Source organism: Haliotis asinina, chromosome 2, assembly GCF_037392515.1.
Source record: "Haliotis asinina isolate JCU_RB_2024 chromosome 2, JCU_Hal_asi_v2, whole genome shotgun sequence".
NCBI classification, from domain to species: domain Eukaryota; kingdom Metazoa; phylum Mollusca; class Gastropoda; order Lepetellida; family Haliotidae; genus Haliotis; species Haliotis asinina.
In genome coordinates this window covers 80,493,822-80,518,328 of record NC_090281.1, presented here as the reverse complement: position 1 = coordinate 80,518,328, position 24,507 = coordinate 80,493,822, and the positions used below count along the sequence as shown (strand labels likewise).

At 40.7% G+C, this 24,507-nt stretch overlaps 2 protein-coding genes across 3 annotated transcripts in view; one reads left to right on the top strand and one right to left on the bottom strand.

Moving 5' to 3' along the window:
- The window catches only part of LOC137272925 (proton channel OtopLc-like), a 41,703-nt gene extending 31,409 nt beyond the window's left edge, over positions 1-10,294 (top strand). For both annotated transcript variants that reach the window (XM_067805346.1, XM_067805348.1), the window contains exons 3-9: positions 2,836-2,983; positions 3,990-4,104; positions 4,533-4,758; positions 5,725-5,885; positions 6,871-7,093; positions 7,594-7,722; positions 8,377-10,294. In XM_067805346.1, coding sequence (XP_067661447.1) covers positions 2,836-2,983; positions 3,990-4,104; positions 4,533-4,758; positions 5,725-5,885; positions 6,871-7,093; positions 7,594-7,722; positions 8,377-9,155 — 1,781 coding nt within the window. In that variant the 3' untranslated portion in view covers positions 9,156-10,294. The remainder of the gene's footprint in view (positions 1-2,835; positions 2,984-3,989; positions 4,105-4,532; positions 4,759-5,724; positions 5,886-6,870; positions 7,094-7,593; positions 7,723-8,376) is intronic.
- Positions 10,295-11,191: 897 nt separating this feature from the next.
- Positions 11,192-23,089, bottom strand: LOC137272046 (uncharacterized). Its single transcript, XM_067804417.1, has 10 exons — positions 22,894-23,089; positions 21,796-21,920; positions 19,293-19,389; positions 18,761-18,925; positions 17,836-18,060; positions 15,615-15,788; positions 13,451-13,575; positions 13,018-13,114; positions 12,349-12,513; positions 11,192-11,897 (listed from the first exon to the last, which is right to left on the bottom strand). The coding sequence occupies exons 1-10, from the start codon at positions 23,063-23,065 to the stop codon at positions 11,656-11,658; spliced, it is 1,587 nt and encodes a 528-aa protein (XP_067660518.1). The 5' UTR covers positions 23,066-23,089; the 3' UTR covers positions 11,192-11,655.
- Between the last annotated feature and the right edge of the window lie 1,418 nt (positions 23,090-24,507).

The window sequence follows — 24,507 nt, the reverse complement described above, 5'->3', positions numbered from 1 at the left end:
TTCATAAGAACAAAGCGATCATGGATGGTACAGTGATGACCTGTTGCTAAGCTAAAATCCGGATGTCTCGAGGGATGCTGGTTCCCTGTATCCGAAGATCGTGATGCCAATAAAACAATGAATAGTATACTGGATATACATTTTACAAATTCATAATAAGAGATTCAGGTCAAAAGAGACGGTTGAATATTAGATGTATGATTTTTAACCTAACTGTTTCTTCTCACACGACGTGTTTTACTGTAAACAAGACAATACGTTTTTAGACACCACTCCATATCTTACATCATGTCATCAGTTCCATTGTAGAGTCAAGGATAAATTATAATATTGGATATGACATCGACGTCCACATCTTGAATCATATCGGTTGGTTGATTGAAATTTGCTTTATTCTTACATGCTTTGATTTAGTTTGTTGTTTTACGCCGCAATATTCCAGCCATGTGGTGGTGGTCTGTAAATTATCGAGTCTGGATCAGACAATCGAGTGATCAACAGCATACGTATGAATCTACGCTGTTCGGATACAATGACATGTATCAACTAAGTCAGCGAGCTTATCCTATGTCACACTTGGGAATTGTCTTCCTGTAATACGCCTTAAGGGAACACCAGCAGAGGCATGCGAAGCTGGGTGGTTGTTTTTTTAAGTCAGCAATACTCCCAGTCTCCGTAAACTTATCCTCAGTACTTTCCGTTACACTCCACGACTGAGTGGAAGAAATACACTAAGTTTGCTTAGACTGGTTATATTCCATCTATATGACCGCTCTTTGTAATCACCAAGGTTGGTCCAGACAATCCAGTGGTCCACAGTTTGTGCATCGATCTACGCAACTGGAATACGATGACATGTGTCATCCAAGCCAGCGAGCCTGACCACCCGATCCCGTTATTCGCCTCTTACGACAAGCATGGGTTACTGAAGACAGATTTTAAATCCTGAACTTCACAGGTATACATGCGTTGATTAAATGATATTGTCAACAACAGTGGCAAATCACGCAGGACCACAGCTAAATTACGGCTGCTTGTTTTGAATTGACCTTGAACACAACTACCAAGTTACCCAATTTGCTCCGGTCTTACAAACGCTGGCCATACCGCAACTTCGTCCGACGACGTACGTTCGATCGACGTTCTGTCCCCGAAATAAATGATGTGTTATATATAAATGTATAAGTAGACATGTGAAATACATAAACATAACCCCCAAAGGGATTCAGACCAAACCTAAATATCTGACAAAGAGTTGAAACAATCTGCGCTTTCGAAATCATCCTTGTGCTGGATTCCATGTTACTAATATCACAAAGAACACGTGTCTGTCAAAGTAACAATAACATCGGCCGTTATTGGTTGAAGCGTTCATCCGTCACGGTTCGATTCTCTATATGGGTTTTAACCTTTGATAATGTCGGGACCTGAAATAGCATGCTTGTAATACGGTGTGACATTTTATACCAATGCTATACATGTATGCACTGTTTTAGTGTCATTCATAGATCGCTGAGCGGTTAGGTGGTACAAACAAGCGAGACACAAATATAGCTATATGTTTGTCTGTCTAGTGCCAAAAGCGATGTAAAATTAAACTCACTCACTCGTTAAAGCTGTTTACCCGTTACCTACAAAGTCATGTGACTCACAACTCCGTCTTTACTATCAACAGTCGGTGTCAGCTTGGGAGCGTTTCGTTCACACAACACAATTGCCCTTGGAACTCCTAGCGCTCTTGTCATTCCTTGAAGCAAACTCTCCAGTGTAACGCTAACACATCTTGGCTTTTATTGCCGCTAACTTATCTCATTTGAAGACACTCTCGTTTGGGTTATTTGTAGCATGGATAACCGCAGAGATTAGCATCACGGACGAATAGCCCTTTCCTGACTGGACGCGATTCATCTGAGAGCACTCCCCGACCTCTGCAACAAAGATACCGGCTTAAGTTGTTTTAATCGCACTTAATCTTCAATCGACTTTTGCAAAATACCCGAAGTGCCGTTAAATTAAAGCCAAGCTCCCTGTATGTCCTGATAGGGTCTATTCACTGATACGAGTCATAGACAGATGTGTTCAAAGTATATCGGAATGAGTGTGCGTGCGTGTGTGCGTTTGGGCTTGCATGCGTGTGTTTTCTACAAGATTGGATACAGTTCATAGACTGTAAACAAATATTAAAGACATTTTTACTTAACTCCGATTTTTCCACCTGAATGCAAACACACACATGGAAACAGATCATTGTCATATCGTCGTTTAGTAATGGTAGTTTGTTGGTTTGTTGGTTTGTTGGTTTGTTGAGTTTAGTTTGTGTTCTTGTCGAAGGTTATTTGAGACATTGTGTACATACTATTATAGTAATACAGACTGAGTGAGTGAGTGAGTTGGTGTTAACACCGCCTGTGACAATATTCCAAATACATTACTGCGTGTCTGTTTGGCGTGGGAGGGAAACCCGACGTGATGCCGGATATAGACGTTCACCACAGTGGTGAGACCCAGGATTACGGGTATAGTGATGGGAACCCAAAAAGTGGGATTCGAACCCACAACAACAGGTGTCTTACACTCCTGTGATGTGAGGGTTTGCATAGTGGATCGCGGGGACGTCGGGTGTCTATATGTCCAAGTATAATCACTGTCTGTATTTTCAGGTATATTCAGTGCCTGTATTTTCAGGTATATTCACTGTCTTTATTTCCAGGTATGTCCACTATCTGTATTTCCAGGTATATTCACTGACCGTATGTCCAAATGTGTTCACTATCTGTATTTCCATGTATAGTCACTGTCTGTGTGTCCAGGTATATTCATTGTCTCGATTTGTAGGTATATGCCAAGACGGAAGTGAGGCAAGTCCTACAACTGCCGAAGATGCATTTCTCCCTGACACCCCTCCTCCAACCCCTATTTACAAACAACGCAGAGAAAACGCAAGCAGGTCTTCATATGACCATTTGGTACACGAACCGCTCATGTAAGTATACGAGATAGTGAGTGAGTGAGTGAGTTCAGTTTTACGCAGCATATAACAATATTCCGGAAATTGTACCCATCTGGGGAATCGAACCAAGGTCTTTGTTGTGATGCTTTAACCACGAGGCTACCCCAGCGTACGTTGTACAGTGATGGTTGTATTTTTTAGCATCTCCGTTTGGACGGATTAATTTATTGCTTAATTGGAGTCTTCGTTCGGTGGGTTTTCACGGGTTTTCACATCGAACAAATGTTCTGTATTCGGTAGAACCGTTAGTGTGCACTTGTACCTATGAACAATTCTAACAGTTAATATTGTTTTGCGTATAAATAATGTAATTCAGTTGTCAAGGTTGTTTCCGATTTTGGATTGGAACAAATCGTACTGTAATGTTTTATGTTAGTTCCATCATCTGATGCTTAAAGAAGTGAATATGTGTTGCTCGGTTTCTCTTCTTATATTTAATAATTTGATATCACGTGTTTCTATCCCTTGTCATCTTGGATGTTGTCTAATCAAAGGTTTTGTCATGGTCGCCCAATAGGGCGTCCCTGTATGCAATAAAACGGTTTTTAATTTTGTTAATATAGTCTAGCTCTCTGTGTGCGACAAGTTTTCTGCCTACAGAAAATAGCGGACATAAGCCTAGTATTTCTAAGTTTTTGAAAAAAATGTTACATTCAATATGAATTTATCGAATATATTTTACCAAGGGGAAATTTTATGGATGTCAATCTCTGTAATTTAAGGAAGACGAGGTTTCGGAGTATATTAATTCTGTTTCATTCACCTGACGAGGAGGAAAGATATACTCCAAAAGGCCGCTCTCCTCATTTTACAGCAACTGTCATCCATTGCCAACGAGGAAGTAAAAGTATACTCCTAAACGTCGTGTTCCACAAATTACAGAAGATGACATCCCCAAAGGCGCCTCTTCTAAACGCCATTCAAGAAGTTGTTATAAAGATTGTACAGTGATTCATCTGAACTACCTTATGTGTTGCAGTGACAGCCTGTTCGTCAACCTCAGCGCTCTGTATGCCATGTTTGTCATGGTGCTAGGTTTTGTCATTCCTATCTCGGAGACCTTCACCACGGAGCCACGGGCCTATCTGTTTCAGGTAAAGTAATATGGTCATAACACACATACACCGTCTGGTATTTGATTTCAACGACCCATAACGGCCCATGCCTGTCGTTAGAGACGACTAACGGGGTCGGATGGTCAGGCTCGCTGACTTGGTTGACGCATTTGAGAAGATCGATGCTCATGCTGTTGATCACTGGATTGTGCGGTCCACCTTGATGATTTAGGTGGAATATTGCCGTGTGCGGCGTTAATAAAACAACCAACAAAAAAACCCCAACTTCACGTGTCTCTGCTTTGTTCCCTTAAGGCGACTTAAAGGAAGACAATGCCCAAGTGCATAGGTTGCACAAAATGATCTAAGCAACAAATGCATTTACACACGCCATCTCATGCTTGACAGTGAAAATGGAATATGACTTAATTACAAAGTGCACGACCATCATGCTCTCCTTTCCTCAGGGATTCTACATCTACCTGTACGCAGTCAGCATCCTCTTCCTCCTCTTCATGTACATCTTCGTCCTGAGAACCCACAGATGCAGCTGTAGGTGCCCATGTAAGAAGAGACGGCGCCGTGATCCTCTCATAGCAGCCCTGCAGGACAAGGACTTCAAGAATAGATTCACCTTCTCCGAGGCAGCGCACTCTCACACCGGTAGCTTCTATCTCAGACTCGGTGCCGTCGGTGAGTTGTGAGTGAGTGCGTGAGTGAGTGAGTGGGTGATTCTATCCAGTTGGGTTACGATGACATGTGTCAACCAAGTCACCAGCCTGTACACCCGATCCCGTCAGTCGCCTCTTAGGCCAATCATGGGTTACTGAAGATCAATTCCGACCCGGATCTTCTAACCAGTGAATGAGTCAGTGATACAGGATTTAAGTGGGTCTGTTGGTATATAGTAGTTGAGTAAGTTACTGGGTTGGTACAGTAACTTTGTGTATTGATTTGCCTGAGGTATTGTGTAAATGAGGTAAAGGGTTGGTATTTGAGTGATTGTTTACATGTGTATATTGCGTGTGAGAGTGAGCAAGGCTTAACGTCAAATTGTGCCAGTTATTCATCTAGGCACCAACCATTCTATATTTATATGATGGGAAGAGCCAGACATTAGATACACAACATACTAGGGTTCAATATTGAGACAGAGGCGGAAATCTAAGATGTCGCAACGTTGTTCAGAGTTGCCTCCCCTCACACGCCAGAACCATGGGTTTGAATTTCCCTGGTTATGGTGCTTGATTTACTGCCTTCGTGGGTTCATTAATTCAGTCAGTTTTGCGTCCCGAATTAAGCTGTTATTTCTTGAAGTAATGAAATTCTGTCCAAAGTGGCTTTTGAATAGTTCTAGTACGTCAAACACCACTTAGTCTGTCTCACAGTCCCTGAACCACATTATTTTACCTACTGCCTAGCCCTCCTCCCTCCCTAACGCCCTCCCAACTCACTGTGACCCCTTGTCAGTTTAAAAGGGTTTATTTATTACCACAAAAATACTGTATATATATAATCAGGAACTAGACTTTAGTCTAAACATCGCTAATGTTCAGACATCGGGCTCTAAGGCAAGACTGCGACGGGATAGATTAAGTGTATTGTTTATTGGTATAATCAGTTACAAGATGAAACATATAAAAAAATCATTTCCTTTAGGGTTCGGCATCGGCAGTATGATAAAAAGTGGTCTACAGTTTGGCGATTTCTTCGAGACTGACGTTATGTCCAACTGTCGGGATATCATGCATGGTATCTGCCCTATCATCCATCTCGTCTTCACATTCTCACAGTTGTACTTCGTCTTCCTCAACTCCAAGGTAGGGCCGGACCTCCCCTGTGTATTTTGCATGTATGCATGCATGTATGTATTATGCATTAGTAGACTGTGTATTTGGCATGTAATGTGCCCAAGTGAGTTGGGGGCTTTGTTTGTTTGTCATTTAACGCCGAACTCAGCGATATTACAGCTATATGGCGGCGGTCTGTAATTTATGGAGCCTGGACCAGACAATCCAGTGATCAACAGCATGAACATCCATATGAGCAACTGGGACACGATGACATGTGATACATGGGACCACCCTGTTTCATTAGTCGCCTCTTAGACAAGCATGGTTTGCTGAAAACCAGTTCTAACCGGGATCATGATATATGAGACTTATGAACTGCAAATTTTGAAAATATTACTCTTAGCTATAATCATCGTGTTCAATGACGCAACTTGAGTGGAAAGTATATTTATGTGTTTGACTGGTTCCCTGTGTAGACAGTGAATGCTATAGGAAGCAGCGCAAGCGTAGCGTACCCTGAGAACCAGGCTGGATATTTCGTCATTTCCGTCTTACCTACCCGTTAACCACTAGTATTTCTGGCATCCGCATATATCAAACGACGTACGAACTCTATATCATAATATAACATTTAAGGTACAGTTCGTAGTTCATGCTGTGTGGATGGGGGTGATTTTATGGAGTTGCATGTACAATGTGTATGACCCACCATCGGTGTTTCCCTTAATCACAAGTTGCGTCATAGGAGCGTTCCAAGGGCCATAACACTATGGGGGTTCGCTTCAAACAAAGTTCGTTCGGTAGAAGGCGCGAGAGTCTATTTCATGCAACCTTGCATTAATTTATTCGAACTTTTAATTTCAAATTGTTAATATCTTAAACGTATTTTTCCATAATACATGTTATGGTAGCTTCACTGTGTGCTATATTAAATAGTATTTGTGTACGAGAAATGCAATATTGGTTTTTAGAGTAGTGTGGCGTGATAATGTCTCTTTAATGCCTTTTTCAGATTTGCATCCAACGTTTCAAGATTCTGTCTCGTTTCGGCGTGATGCACCTGGTTGCCACGAACATTTGTGTGTGGCTGGAGAACATCGTGGAGGAGACGTTGGTGGAACTACAGCAGCACGTCAGTGAGATGAGGATGGGGCAGGGGCCTCTTATCATTAGGAACATCTCTGTTAGGGTCCACTCGGCGAACAAGTCCAGTACAATAGCAACGCCTCAACCAGGTATTTAGTTTAGCGACCTGTGAAGATCCGGGTTAAAACTTTTTTTTAAGAAACCCATGCTTGTCGTAAATGTCGACTTACTGAATGGGGTGGTCAGGTTTGCTGATATAGGTGACCCATGTCATCGCATCACTTTTGCGTTGATCAATAATCATGATGTTAATTACTGGATTGTCTGGTCCAGTTCTTATTATCTACAGAGCGCCGCCATATAGCCCGAATATGGCTTAGTGCCGCAATGATCAAACGTAATCCTTCGGCTTGATCAACTTCACGCTCGATTAAATGTTTGAGGAAGTAACCATCCAGAATCCTAAATCCTCATCCTCCACAACGGAGAAATTGCTAACTACTTAAATGGCCTTTGTTTGCCGCAGAAAGGAGAGTGGTATCTGGAATTTGTAAAGTTTATAATCTGACCACGATATCAAAGTCCATTCAAACAAATTAGATAATGATACTTGGTTACTTCCTCAATTTTATACCGTCTTTTGTTGCAGCGTTTACAACAACTACTACTCCGTCACCGGGGAGACATTGTCATCAGGAGAGCTTGATGAAGAATGTTGTGGAGAGGTCGGGACCCTACCTCTACCCATGCAGTATTCAGTACAGCCTTATCTGTACAGGTACAGTCGATGTTATTCCAGGGTTATTTTATATATTTAAAAATTGTACAACTTTCGATCTGCATTTGCACTCAATCGTTTGTTTGTTTCTTTAACGCATAAATTACAAACTAGTTTTCTTTTTCATATTTTTTTCACACTAAACGAAAGTGGGGAGTGTCAATATGAAACTTTCTATCAGAAACGTGAATATTACGCCAAAACAATCTCTCATGTGGAACAAGAATAAACAACGAAAACTGATTATGTTTGTCGGTGGGTTTAGAATTTATTGTGTGTAGAAAAGAGTGAGATTGTTTAACACCGATGAACAATAATATCTCACCTATTACGGCGTGTCCATAATGTGGGAGAAAACGGACTCAGACCTTAAATATTTTACCACAATATTAAAATCCAGTAGGAAGTGACAGGCAACGGAAACACGTGAACGTCGTATCTGGGATTCAAACAAACAACCGGCTAATGATGTTCTAGTGTGTGAAATCAGCATCTACCCAAATTCACATGCCTTGAATAATTTTTTGTCCCTTGATCTCATCGAAAATCTACAAGGAATCCAATAAGGAAGATTACAGTAATTTAGATTGTCAGGTGATATGTTGGTTAGTTTATTTTTATTCTATGTATCTAATTTTGAATTTTGGTCTATAGGTATTCTGTTCGTAATGTGGCGAAACATCGGCAAACGGGGAATCAATCGCGAACAGGAAGAACAGAGAGAGGCTAAGGCGAAGGCCCAACGCCTCAGCCTCGACTGTACAGGCTCAAGCAGAGGCTTATTCCTCGGCATCCTCGTATTGGTAGCTGTCGTCATTTCCGTCATAACGTTCTTTGTTCTGATTGGCTCCCACGAGAGAAACGAGGCAGCTATCATGGTTGAGCATCTCTCAGAAATCGTCATCTATATACTGACCTCGCTGGCTGTAATATTAGCATTTTACAAGATGCAGGGTCTCCGATTCCGTCTCGAGAAAACGCTGGATTTGGAAGAATCTCTTATCCTCATATCACTGCTTGGGATTTACACGTTTTCCCTATTCAGCATAATCTCGGCAGCCTTCATTTCCGCGCAAGCGCAGAGCCTTCTTATCATAATATCCAGCGTTCTGCGCATGTTTCAAGCTACTGTACAAACTGTGTTTATTATGAACGCTCTGAGGAGGTATGCGTATGTCAAAGACCACGAGAGACGGAAACCAGGAAGAGAGTTTGTTACGTTTTTGCTGGTCTCAAATATTGCCCTGTGGGGAATAAACACTTTTGAGGTTCAGCAGTCAGAAGCTAACCCTATTCAAATTGACTTTTTTGGAGTATTGCCCTGGAACATTTTCACACATATATCCAGCCCTCTAGCTATCTTTTATCGTTTTCATTCGACGGTGTGTCTATCAAATATATGGAAGCATGCTTGGAAACGGAAACGTGCTTGAACAAAGGGAGATAAATTTCATGGTCATCATGCGTGGTGCGCTCACTTGGGTTATTTATTAAACTGGATCATATGGCAAGCATGTTACAGTATTACCTCATGTAAAACATACCTCAATCACATGGAAATGTGTTGTCAGTGAAATGATCATCATCAAATAGTAACTGTTGCGACCTATGCTGATGTGAGACCCATCCGGTTTCCGACGACTAGTGTTTGCCATGATTAGTTACAATGTTCAGCCAATCAAATGCCGTGTTCCGTATGTCGGAAACCCCGTTCACCCAGACGAAAGGGGATCCGATTAGTGAGAACAGAGTCACAACCGGCCGCAATCGTGGCGAAAAGACATGAACAGTGCCGATGGTTTGTGTGCCCTGTTTGAGAGTTTATCGTCCATATCTTTTCTCGTCGTTCATCGGTACGTCGGAGTGATGGGTAGCCTAGTGGTTCAAACGTTCGCTCGTCACGCCGAAGATTCGGGTTCGTTGCCCACATGGGTACAATGTGTGAAGCCCATTTCTGGTGATATTGCTGGAATGCTGCTAAAACCGGTGGAATGACAAAATAAGTGTTGTGACAATATACCAGAGACCGGCTCCAAGCACAAGATGAATCAAGCAGTTTCTCACTGGAGACTACTGATAACATATTTACTGTTGTAAATGAAAATCCCACACAAGTTTTTATCACGAAAGGCAGATTCTGTGAAGAAAGTTTATAGTGTTTCACTCTTTTATATGTCTAAGCAGCGGAAATTGGGAAACGCCTCAAGGGAAGCAACTCGTTCTGCCACGTACGACTACCGGAGAACGATGTATTCTGTGGGTTTGAGAGTAGAATTCACCCTGACCCAGTTCATACAAATGGTCTGCCAACATTCTGCAACTTCGCTGATGATTCACGCATAGCTGAGGACTTAAAACTTCAAGACATTTTCCATACAGTATAGTGTTAGAATGCACTAGAATGCTTCTAAACAAGCGAGAATGCAGAGGCTGCCTCTCCAACTAGTTTACTGAACCGTCGACGAAACAAACAACTGATGATGTCGATACATTTAAACGACTTTTAAACTATACATTTTATGAAATTTTAAATTGTGTCAATGAAAGAAAATAAATCTTTTACTTGTCTCCAGAACGAATCATTTCTCACTAACCGACACTACTTACACGAGGTAACTATACGTGTTTTAAACTGTCATTTTTGAATTTCGAAATCCTACCACGTGACTGAACTAGCTAATACAAAATGGAAATCTTTCAGGTCCTGGTTTGCACTTGACAATGGTCGCCTCAAAGTGGACATTGAAAACCAAAATGTGTAGGCATGTGACTGTAAAAAAAAGAACGAAGGAGTTCTTTGGCTGAACAACCGAACTTGATATAGCGTTCGCGACGAGCATGGGATTTACAGGGATCCATTCATAGTTCTGAACCTCGTGACTGAAAACATTGCAGATTTTTAAACTAGTTCAGATTATCTCAACTCAATGGTAACCATAGATGAAGACTTGTCGGTATTATTTTGGATATTTGGATGAGTTGGGTTTCACGCCATGCACCACTGCTTAAGGCGTCGTAATAGTAAATTCACTCATTCGTGATTACGATGCCTAGAAAGCGTGCATCCCAGAAAATGCAGCAGCCCTGACCCCTCAACCGTTACGTGACATGCCAAGAATGTGAGTAAACTAAACTGAAGTAGGCCTACTCTGCTAGTATCTTTGGACTGATGTTCGGAAACCAACGTAAATATTTTGAAACAATTGTTGTTATTGTAACATGCACGTCATAAAGATTGTGTGCGTACATTAATTTAACAGTACAGAGAATTACCTCTTAACTATCGAAATTTATGTTTGTTCTGTGTTTGCTATATTGCCCATTACACCATCACACCACAGGCCGGACACACTGTCCATTACTCCATCACAGCATCGGCCGGACACGTTGTCCATTACACCATCACAATATCGGCCACCCAACATGCAGTGGACAACTGAGCAAGGCTCGGATACATTTGAACGGGACATATGATTCAAGCGGTTTTATTTTCTTCCTTCAAATTATTGCAGTAGTTAACATCAGGTCTGGTTTCATAGCGCTTCCATGTCACAATCTCATACAGAGTCCATGCCACAATTTAGCACGGATATCCCACTCAGACACATCACACGGATTTCAAACTAACCAGTCCATCTCTTGACCCCTGCTCACAAATGTCAGGCACGGATTTCAAACCACAGACCTTACGCGCCTAGAGTGGACACAATACCCACTTCCCCACTTAGGCGCTGTCGAACGTGAAGTTCCAGCCTTGAAAATGTGGTATAAAACCACTGAGTACCCGCTCCTTTATGAGCAGCCTGAAGTTAGCAGCATGTAGAGCGGTTGACTAACGAACCCACTGCTAGCATGTTACTCGGTTTTCGAAAGAGAAATAACGAAACACGAACCAGCTGCTAACTTCAGGCTGCCATCGGACCTCGCACACATCTAGTCTTCCTTGAAGCTATTTTGTGGGCGAATTTTCATGCTTGCATGTATTGCCACCTTGGAGCCCCATTTCATTCCCCTATATGTGGTGTCGTTGTAAAGACCATTGAGGTTGGAGTGGTGACAGTCATTGTACCACCAAGCTCCGTGATACATCACAGCACAGTTGTCAGTCTCGTTCTTGTCTAAGTCCAGGTTATTAGCAGTGAAGCGCCTGGAATTTTGATAAGCCAGGGAGTCACCTGAAAAAACCCGTCTCATATTAGATTATCATAGAAATTACATGCAAAAATTCAAATACCTTAATTGGGATTCTCAAACATTTTTACTCAGCCATGGAGAAATATAATATTACACTAAACATGTTTAAAGAAACTGTTTAATTGTATTTGAAGTAAGTCTTCTGCTACACTTGAGTACACTGGGGCTCAAAACAATAAAATATTAACGTACATCCATAGTTTACAATCTAATGTTGATGAAAACCAAACATGTTGTCCAGTTCAGTACGTTCTTTTTTGAAAATCCTGGTATGTCAGTGAAGGCGTGCTGAGCATAATATAAAACGCTTTAAAGCTTTTAATATCAATTTAATTAATTGTTGAACGTGAGATATGTATGGAAACATCACGGGAGCCGATTATTGTTAATACAAACGAAAACAATCGGGCAAATACTTTTGGCAACATTTACCTGAATTGCCCGTGAAGCCACTGACAGCAAGAGTGTGGAAGGTCGACATGTTTCCTAGACGGAAGTTGTTATAGTAGGCAAAGCCAGTCTTCCCATCCGTAAACGTGAGGTCCACTCGTAGTTCGTAGGTTGTCTGTTTGGTGACACGGTGTATCTTCTCGTTACCTGAAATCGTATAACATACTATTAAAAACCGTAATGAAAATAAATTCATGCGCGTGTGAAAAAAGGGTTATGTTCTTGCTATCTGGAACGAAATATATTACTTTCTCGAGTACACGTATAAAGCAATGAAATCAGTAAATTAACGCTCATAAGACAAAACATATGGACATGTTCCTAAATGATATTTCTTTACTTTAAGTTGTTTACTGGTCACGAGTGGGGCCGTGAGTTGATGTACCCTCAGTGTTTGTTCATGATCAGGCTCAGGTAAGAATAAAAAACACACCAAAACATCGAGATTACATGAACCCATGGACCTCGAGGGACTAGTGAACAAAGTGTTTATCATATGTGATACTACATCATTGTGGGACAAACCTATGAGTAAGTGTCTTTTCTTCTTTCAGCATTTTGGATTTCTGAAAGAAATCGGTAGAATCCTCAAAAGAAAAGCGAAAAGCCGAACGTCTTTTAAACCCTGTCTTTGTACACATCGATCCTTACCCAGCCAGAACTCCCCGGTGAGATCGCCAAAGTCATCCATATACTCAAACCAGGTCCTGTAGAAATCCACCTGGCCATCTACTCTCCGTTGTATCACCTACAATAGAACACATTTCGAATTTTAGAATTCGTCATTAAATGGAGTTTAAAAATACATGTCCAGAAGATCAAGTAGATCATGATTTACTTTGGTTGCTTTCAGTCAGTACGATGTTCTCACTCACTGCCCAAAATATATTTTTCTTGGGATTAAGAATGATGTTCTTGTACCACTGACGCTCTGGTGGCTGCTTTTAGTCAGTGCTTTTTCCAAATGTACATTTCTTCCTGAGTATGAGTATTTGTTTACATTATAGCCGGCAAATAAACAATTTAGAACCCCCCTCATTTCACCACACGTCTGAGGAGATCTTTATATCACATATTTACTTACCAGCCAACCGCCTCCATGTTGGGTCATGTCACAATACGCTTTGAAGGAGCCTTGTTCGTCTGAGGGTTGTATCCTGTACACGCCATCTTCAGCATTAGGGTACTCCTTCAAAATGCTTGCGCAATCTAAAAAGAAACATTTGTGTTCTTAATATGGAAGTTAAACATTGTGATGTCCTTTTCAGAGGCTGAGGCAATGCTTTTCTATGTGTATTCATATGGAGGCAGGTAGTCAATGATCACACATGGGCGTTAAATCTACATCCCATTTGGATTCAACCTCCAGACCCACCCTAGGAAGTGAAAATGTGTGTTAAACGAAAGTGTGAGTGAGGAAATATTTACAAGGCTGTAGCTGCAGATAAACCAGGACCTAATTTCACAAAGCAATTTTAGACCCACTTACGTACCCTGTTGCAAATAATTGGTATAACTTGGATCAGTAAAGCAGAAACGCCATGACGTATCAGCTTGATGCGACGGGGAATCTCAGACTGAGATACAGATGTTATGAAAATGAATGAGTGAATTTATGAATGAGGGAATGTTTACAGAGCAGCAGGTGTAGATAAATCCATTAGACAAAGCAGCTTTAGATAGAAGACATACATGTGCACTCTTTTGCAAATAATTGCTAAACCTCGGGTCAGCAAAGCAGTATTTTCATGACGTATTGGTTTGATGTGACGGCGAATTCAGGTCTTGGTTAAAATGCTTAAGAAAGGCGGCTGTTGGAGGATCAGATTTAAACGGAATATAATAGAAACAAAATTCATGCTGAAAACATCCGCTGGATTATTCTTTTTAAATAAGCAACCAGTACATCCGGAAAAATAGTTCAGTGCGTCCATTACAGATCAAAGGATAATAAATACCTAGCATTGGCTGACATTTTAACACTTTAGGGACATTAGGCAGGAATATCACGTGTCCGGTTTCTGAATTTATGACTCATTATTAACAAAGCACTATACAAATAGTTGACCAGCAACAGCTGTAGCCAAGTAGATGAAAGGACAAATTGAATCTACTTTCATTTGTGAAAAGCACACGAGAACCTGCGTTCCACTGCGTTAAGGACCTATGAATGTCCCGGGGTAGAATAGGCCTTCAGCAACCAATGCTTGCCATGAAAAGCGACTATGCATGTCATAAGAGGCGACTAAAGGGATCGGTGGTCAGTCTCGCTTACTTGGTTGGCACATGTCATCTGTTCCCAACTGCGCAGATCGATACTCATGTTGTTGATCACTGGATTGTTTGGTCCAGACTCGATTATTTACAGACCGCCGCCATATAGCTACAATATTGCTAAATACGGCGTAAAACTCAACCCACTCACTCACTTTACTGCGTTAAGTAATTTGTTGCGTGACATTGTTTCGTAACAGACTGTCGTGAATTTTGGGGAGCCATGTCGATGTGCTCATTCCAGTGACACTTTGGTTGAAATCTCCGCCACAGTTTACCAATATCTCATTTTAAACTACAAGTTCAAACAGGTACCTGATAAATGAACGGCAGTGAAAAAGCATCCATGCGTGTGTATTGTCCTACCATTTACATGGATAGTGCAACCTGCACGTGCAAACCGTTGCCATTAAGTGACAGGTGGATTTCCATATTGACAATATGAATAGTTTACGATATGTGCTATTTGCAACAGAATGAACCGGACGTTAAAGATAATGACATTCCAACGGCTTGATATGTTTTTCCATGGTGTTAAGAAAGTTTGTGAAACATTAAGTTGTATATGTTTCAAACAAACACAAAGAATTTTACCCTTCATTAATGACACCTAATGCATGTCTAAGAAAGGCTCCAATGCAGTGTCAATACACAATGATTTTGAACGAGGAGCGAACGAGTCTGGTTTTCGATCGCTTTCAGAGATAATTATCAGTCAGTGCAGTGGGAAGGGGCATGACTAATGGACGTGTTAACCAGTAAACTAAGCCTCAGTTATTTTAGGAATTTGAAGAAGGTCTTAATTGTGAACTAGCGTTTAAGGTTGCTAGTCAGGGTTCGAACACATAGGAATAGTTAGTATGATTGCCATGGGGATCAAATCAGCTCCTTTGGGCTCTCTGTGCAGACACCCTCCATTAGACCATCAGTAAGATCCAAATCTAAAAAACAGTATGACGCAATGTAACGCTCACCTGTGTAGTTATCAGATTCGTCGTCACAGACGTCGTCACTCGATGCCAGGTATGTATCCATGGTAGTCTGGAATTCTTTGTACTCTTCTATCAGTTGACAATGTTTCTTTACTATATTTGCATTGGATGAAAATCCAAATAATAGCTGTGAAACAACAAGTATCCAAATCATATTTTATGGTCTCAGTCAAACGACGCCCCCCAAATGTGAATAGCGTGTAGCTACATTATACGTGATTCCGAATGTTATGATGTGACACAAATTGGCTCCTCGATGACTTTCCGTCACCACTTGTGCCACTTCTAAGACATTATCGTGACAAATATGGTTCAGTTTCATACATGAGGGTTCTCTGCACTTGTGGTAATTAAAGTGAGCCAGGATGTCTTAACTGCAGCGGTGTTTTCCTGAAGTAACATGTTACTTCCAGGTCGTGTTTACTTTAAACGACACGCTCTAATTTACATTTCCTCAACAAAATAAACATTTGTGTTTTTGTTCATGTGTCAGGCCTGTAGTTGCCTTTTTCTGTTTACTGTTTATTCCCATGCATGTGTGTGATTATGACAGCGATGCTAAGATGCATACTATAGCATGTGGTGATCCCAGTTCTTTTCAGAACTTCACAAACGATATAGAATATATTTTGTGAATGTTTGAAAGGTTTGTCAATGTCTGCATAAAAAATTGTTTGTGTGGCTTTGGAGTCAATGCAATGTCAGAATGTCAAGCGATATTAAAAGAGTAAATGTACCTCATATGACGATCAGTGACTACATGTTACGTGAGAGTTTGTATTGCGTTACAGATTACGTTTTGTTGGTAATGTTACCTGTCAATAAAAGGCAAAATGCATTTATATGATCATAAGAAATCCGAACACAAAGGACATTGGATGGTTTCTACTATATCATATGTAAGGTTTTATGATTTGCATTGAAATATTGATCATACTAGGTGTCAGACTGGTGGCACCAATCAAAACATATGAAAAGGTAGGTAAACTATTAATCTGAAAAAGGGACCACAAAGCACAAGAGGGTTCAAGGAATTGCTTCGGACCTAAATTTTCTCACTCGTGCGATCAATAGTCACCATGTGTCTTTCATAAACCTGTTTGAAGCATTAGTTAGATTTTAAATGGTGTATCTCTCGGTAAACAGCCTTTGAACAAGAGTGGAATAGCGCTCTTTGCAGTCCTGGTACATAAAAAAGTGGAATAGCGCTCTTTGCAGTCCTGGTACATATGCTCGATTGTGGAAGGCAAAGGCTCTAGACGCAGGGGCGGTGGTTTAGTCTTGTGGTTAAAACGCCACGCTTAGCACCCGGATTCGATTCTCCATATGGGCAGAATATGTGAAGTCCATTTCTGGTGCCTCCCGCCGTGTTATTTCTAAAAGCGGGTTAAACTTAAACTCACTGAGAACCTGTAGGTGCTAAAATGTTGGACAAGAAGGGAAAGACATCCTTCGAGCCTGTAAAGTGTTTCACATACTGACATATGAAATAGATGCAAGGGTTTAATTGCTTATTTTTGTTTATCGTTCACACTGGTAAATTAAATCAATAGAGCTGTCTTTGTTATTTCATCGCTATGAAATACACCCAAACCAGTCAAATACAACAACTTTATGAAGTTAAATTTCTTAAATCCCTTCATTAGTCAATCTAGGCAGGCATTCTGAATCGTATTGCGAGGGACAGATCTGTTTTGATTGTCAACGACAGCTAATGAAAGCGTTGGTAAATTCAACCAGAGGTTTGGCTCAAGCTGTTTTATTTTCTTCCTTTAAGTTATGATTGTATATTAATTAATACTGACAAATGATATGGATGTCACATATCTCGACACAGTGTCAACAGGTAAGGGTTACTGGGTTTTGTCATTCAACATTATTAAGGTTGTGTAGCCAAGCACCAAGAAGATCATTAAAGTTGTGTCGCCAAGTACCAGGTGTGTGTATGTGTGCGTGCGTGCGTCTGTGTGTATGAGTGTGTGCGCGTGCGTGCTTGCGTGCTTGCGTGCTTGCGTGCTTGGTGCTAATTCGCAATCTTAACATTGCAATAAGGTTACCTTTGTGCTTTTTGAAAGGAGGTCCACATTTGAAATTGAACATAAACCCATCTAGTATACATTCCGTTCAAAGTCTGGGCTTACATTAGGTCTTAATATCACTAATCCGTCGGGCCACGCACACATTTAGTCATCCTCGTTGTTACTTTGTGCGCGAATTTTCATACTTGTATGAGTACAGACAAGGACAGATCGCCAGTATATTCCTCTGCCTGTAGTCTCGTTGTACAGACCATTGAGATTGGAGGAATAACAATCATCGGACCACCACGCTCCGTGAGACGTCACAGCACACTTTCCATTCGTCAATCGGTCTAAGTCCAGGTTTTTAGCATTGAAACGCGTTGAATTGTGCCACTTGAGATTGTCTCCTGAAACATGTATCTTATATAAAAATGTCATAGTAATTACATGCGAACATGCAATTATCGTAACTGCGATTATCGAAAATGTAAACATTGTGCTCTTTTACTGACCAGTCGACAGAAATGTAAACATGTTTAATGGAACTGTGTTATATTATGATTGTGTAACACTAAGATATTAAACAACATGAAACTCATGAAGCCAAACTTCAGATCCACAAAGCGTTAGCATGCACTTCGACATTCGTAAGCCTATGATGTGCTATAGAGTTACGACATCTCGTAACGTTACGAACGCTTTGTGGATCGGGACCTGTCATTTTGCCCTGTCATGTATGAGTGTAAGGAGTTATTGCATCAGTACGTACATTATTACAAGATGTACAGTGATTGGTAACTGAGCGAAGTTGTAGGGTGACTATTCACGTATACACATAACCCGGACATGCGTAATTGTTCACTTATGAAAATCCTGGTACTAGATTACGTCAACACATAGTTTACTTTCTAGGTGGACGTAACCCAGTATCAAATGTTTCATTTTTTTCATATCCAAAACAATTCAACTCATCGTGAAAAGTGAGATTTGTCTGTAAACATCACAAAAGCAGGAACGTGGAGTCCATACACATAAACATCAAATATTCTGAATTCAAACAAACCCGATCAGTTTCGATTGTCCGCCAATACTATTGACAGTATTTACCTGAATTGCCCGTGAAACCACTGACGGCAAGAGTGTAGAAGGTCGACATATCGCCTAGTCGGAAGTTGTTGTAGTGGGCAAAGCCAGTCTTCCCGTCTGTAAACGTGAGGTCCACTCGTAGTTCGTAGGTTGTCTGTTTGGTGACACGGTGTATCTTCTCGTTACCTGAAATGGCATCAAGTACTTTTTATATAATACTTTCTCGAGTTCATGTAAAAAAACCCAATAAATTCAGTAACATCATGCACATACGATACTGAAAATGAAAAGAAATATTTCCACCTGTTAAAGAATACAAGAAACAAATAGAAACTGTTGCATTGTTCTGTTTCTCTGAAAATGAAAAAAATATCAACACTAAAGAAGTCAATAGTGAGTGAGTGAGTGAGAAAAAAGCTTAACGTTTGATGTGTTTCCTAAAATATATGTTGGTGATACTCCAAATGTACGAGTAATTTGTACTTTCCTTTCTTTCCACGAGAAAGGTGCCCAGTAAAGTCTCTTAAACGTATGTCTTTGTACACATCCTTACCCAGCCAGAACTCCCCGGTGAGATCGCCAAAGCCATCCATATACTCAAACCAAGTCCTGTAGAAATCCACCTGGCCATCTACTCTCCGTTGTATCACCTACAATATAACACGCCCCATGTAAACATCTTTAGAATTTCAGAGTTCATCATCAAGTTGACCTTAGAATCATAATCATGTGTGGTGGTTGTTTCGCAAGGATTGTAGCTGACATACCCTTGGATCATATAAAGACACAAATTCATCATAAAGGGCTTCCAAATGTAATCATTAATAATCATCACACACCCAGACCTTTCCCTGTTTCCGTACATAAAGTAAACTAATACGCAGAAAACTCCATAAACACGAGTATGATTGGTCATATAAAAACTTGCCTCTGTAGTATAGTAATGAGACATACATGGTATTTTATGACAAATGGAAAAAAACCCCCAACAACTTTGTTTTGTTTAAGAATCTTGAAATATGTAGTGACTGTGTGAAGAATGAGACTGATGTCATTGAACCACAGTACCTTTGAAGTCTGAAGTCTTTTGGTAAGTACAAATCTCTTTCTCACTCACTTTTCAAAATGCAGAAAGTAGGAAGAATGGGCCTGGTGTTTTGGTACTATCGAAAATGGGGTAGTTGCTTTTGGAGAGTGTTTTATTTCTATTTTCCCCACTTACATGTTTTCCTGGGTCTATGATAATTCGTTTAAGTTGTCAGCAATTAAACCACTTTTGGAACCAAGCACACGACAAGACGGTTACATAGCGCATATACTTACCAGCCAACCGCCTCCATCTTGGGTCATGTCACAGTACGCTTTGAAGGAACCTTGTTCGTCTGAGGGTTGTATCTTGTACACGCCATCTTTAGCATCTTTATACCCAATAATTATATTTCAGTTTATGTAAATTTTAGCTGACAGGTCTACAACTGCAAATACAACAGTCTCTGAACAAGTGCCTCCGTTTTCTATCTGTATATGCCAACAGCACAAAGTCGTCTGGTCATTGTGAATCGACTCACGCGATAACACAATGATGTTGCAGCTGATGACGTCACCGCCAGCATCCGATTGCGTAGGTGAATAACCCGCGGTTAAAGACCCTTATGGGGTGTTGTGACTTCCACTTCTGGGTCTAAAATATGTCTGGCCTGTCATACTGACACGGGTAAACAGTCAAATTAATTTTTGTCTTGAGCAACCTAATGTCCTTGCAATATGGCTGTTGGAAGTACCCATTTGTGATATTCCTGGTCCATTCTCGTGGTGGCGACGTCAATATTGCAATTTTCTCGTGAGAGGTTTGTCAAGTAATTGTTCAGTCTTCACGACAAACATATTGTATACCCTCTGTACAAAAATTGCTCGTGTGCATGGAACAGTAATCACACTTATGCGAAACTTCTTGCAAAACAAATTCATATGTTTTTGGTTGCATTTTGACAAGTGAAACATGATGGTTGCGTTCAATACAATTAATGTTCTGCACTAATTTCACTACTCAGAACGCATATTTAGGATTGCAGCAACAATTCCACCTGTCTACGTTCTTTTGCTCATCAGTTCATATTAACATAATTCTGAAAAATGATGTGGACGTCACGTATCTTAACACGGTGTCTCGAGGTAAGGTTTACTGGTTTGCAAAGTTCAAGATTATTCGAATTGTGTCGCCAAGTACCAAGTGTGTGTGTGTGTGTGTGTGTGTGTGTGTGTGTGTGTGTGTGTGTGTGTGTGTGTGTGTGTGTGTGTGTGTGTGTGTGTGTGTGTGTGTGTGTGTGTGTGTGTGTGTTCAACTTCCACAACGGATTCAGTACAGCGGCGCCCTCGGACGTTCAAGACATGAAATGCTCATAGCGCACTAAGTACACACTCAATTCAAAGTCTACGCTTGAGTTTAGTTCTTAATAGCAATCACAACAAGACACCACCAGACCTCGTACACATTTAGTCTTCCTCGTTGTCATGATATGGTAGGATTTTCATACTTGTATGTGTGCAGACATGGACACCTCCCCATCTTATTCCTTTAGATGTGGTGTCGTTGTAAAGACCATTGAGGTTGGAGTTATGACATCCATTGTACCACCAAGCTCCATGATAGTTCACAGCACAATGTTCACCCGTTCTCATGTCCAAGTCCAGGTTTTTACCACTGAAGCGCCTTGAATTATGACGTCCCCTGAAGACATTTAAGAATCTTGAAATATGTAATGATTGTGTGAAGAATGAGACCGATGTTATTGCACCACAGTACCTTTGAAGTCTGAAGTCTTTTGGTAAGGACAATTCTCTTTGTCACTCACTTTCAAAATGCAGAAAGTAGGAAGAATGGGCCTGGTGTTTTGGTACTACTGAAACTGGGGTAGTTGCTTTTGGAGAGTGTTCTATTTCCAGTTCCCCACTCATATGTTTTCCTGGGTCTGTGATTATTCGTTTAAGTTGTCGGCAATAAAACCACTTTTGGAACGAAGCACACGACGAGACGTTTACATAGCGTATGTACTTACCAGCCAACCGCCTCCATCTTGGGTCATGTCACAGTACGCTTTGAAGGAACCTTGTTCGTCTGAGGGTTGTATCTTGTACACGCCATCTTTAGCATTAGGATACTCCTTCAAAATGCTTGCACAGTCTATAAATAGATATAATGTATATTCAAGATATGAAAGTTAAACCTTGTGATGGCTTTTTCACAATCTAAACATAAATAATGAGTATCCGTTATATGAAAGTTGAATCTGGTGATGCTTTTTCAGAAGGCTTTCACATATGTGATGCTTTCGTATATGGACTTTTGGACGCAGGTATTAAAAAGCCAGACATGGCCTGTGAATCTACATCCTGTTGGGATTCAGCCTGCAGTGAGTGAGTGAGTGAGTGAGTGAGTCCCGGTAAGGAAGCAACCCACTAGAAAGGCGTTCAACACGGACAAAGACAATAAACATGTAACATTGTCTGACATTTAACGCCTTTTCTCTCGTACTTACATTGAGGAACAAATGTGACGTGATCTGACTTGGTATAATGCAAAGAACATCATTTAAGCTTGGCAACATGCTGTTCAGTTGATGAAAATGTAGTGATGTGACAGTAGGGACCTGTTTGTTTTTATGGGTACATGCTGACACACAGTTAAAATACACTCAAATCTTCAGTGACATGAGAACGAACGAGTTGATCAAAACGTAGTGTTGTTGACAGTCGTGACACTAGGGACCTGTTTGTTTTTTATAGGTACATGCTGACACACAGTTAAAATACACTCAAATCTTCAGTTAGGGGAGAACGAATATGATTTTCGGCCTCTCTCAAAAATAATCCCTGCCATGGTGAGAGACAAAAGAAAGTGGCTTCAAACTCGGTTTCCATGTTTGCAATCGACCTGGATCTTTGTTATGGCTCGGGCTTTAACAAGCAAGCTATTACCTGGACCTTTTGGTGAGATGGTGAGATGAGGCAGGGATGGAACACGCACATTATGTAAATATGATACAGCCATGGGAATCGAATCAATGACTGTGAGGTGTCCGTGTAGACACCCTGTTCATAAGGCCATTAATAGGATCAAAAGCTCTAAAGTTGTCATCGTGGAATGTAACACTCACCAGTGTAGTTGACAGATTCACCTTGACAGACGTCGTCACTCGATGCCAGGTATGTATCCATGGTAGTCTGGAATTCTTTGTACTCTTCTATCAGTTGACAATGTTTCTTTACTATATTTGCATTGGATGAAAATCCAAATAGGAGCTGGGAAACAACAAGTATCCAAATCATATTTTATGGTCTCAGTCAAACGACGCCCCCCAAATGTGAATAGTGTGTAGCTAGATTAAGCATATTTTATCTGCCGATATATGTAGTGGCAGAGATTGGAATGTGACACTAACTGGCTCCTCGATGACTTTCCGCCACCACTTGTGCCACTTCTAAAACATTATCATGACAAATAAAGTTCCGTTTCATAAATGAGGGTTCTCTGCACTTGTGGTAATTAATTTGAGCCAGGATGTCTTAACAACAGCGGTGTTTTCCTGAAATAACATGTTTCTTCCAGGTCTTTATTACATTAAACGACACGCTCTAATTTACATTTTCTCAACAGAACAAACATTGGTGTTTTTTATCATGTGTCAGGCTCGTAATTGACTTTCTTTATTTCCATGAATGAATGTGATTATGACATCGATGCTGAGGCGCATTTTATAGCCATGTGATGATCCTAGTTCCTTTCAGTGATAATGTTTGTGAATGTTTGAAAGTCAGTTTTTTCATTGCCTGCATAAAATAATGTTTATATGGCTTTGCAGTCAGCACAATGTCAAAATGTCAAGTGTTATTACAAAATGAGAGTAAAATCATGTATTTCACGTGTCGTGGAATGACTACATGTTTGGGTTTGTGCTGTGTTTTAGACTATGTGCCGAGTTGTATGTAATGTTATGTTGTAAATATTTTTTTTGTGAACTTACTAAATCTGTAAGCCAAGGACATTTGATGGTTCCGACTATATCATAAGTAAGCGTTCATAATTCATAATTAGACAGACAAGTGATGATACCTGGTGTAAATTGTTAACCTAAACAAGGGACCACAAGGGACAAGTCAGATTAAGGAAATGTATTGGACCTAAATGGTCTGGTGCGATCGTTGTTCTCCATATGTCTCCCTTAAAACTCTTTGAACACTGACCACCTGGGCCGATAATAATACATCTACATCATCTTTGAAGGTTTAGTTAGATCTTGAATGTTGTAACGTATGGTAAGAAAACCGTATGAACAAGCGAGGAATAGCGCTGTTTGTACTCCTGGTATATATGCTCAGTTGTGGAAGGTAAAGACTGTTGGTGCTTTGGCGTCGGTTTGGCCTAATGGTTGAAACATTCGCTTGTCACACCAAAGATCCTGGTTTCATCCCCACATGGTTTCAGTGCGTGAAGTCCATTCCTGGTGTTCCCCGCAGTGATATCTCTGGAATGTTGCTAAAAGCGGCTTAAATTTAAACTCACTCACAGACTGTGACTGTTGGAATGTTGTTGGACATGAAGGGAAGGTCTCCCTTCTGGCCTGAAAAGGTTTTTTTGTGTTACTGTCAAGGTGTCTCATGTTGACGTATGAAACAGATTAGAGGTTTAACTGGTTTCCTTTGCGTATAGTTCAGATTGGTAAAATCAGTAGCACTGTCTTTACTACTTTACTACTTTACACCGTTATGGA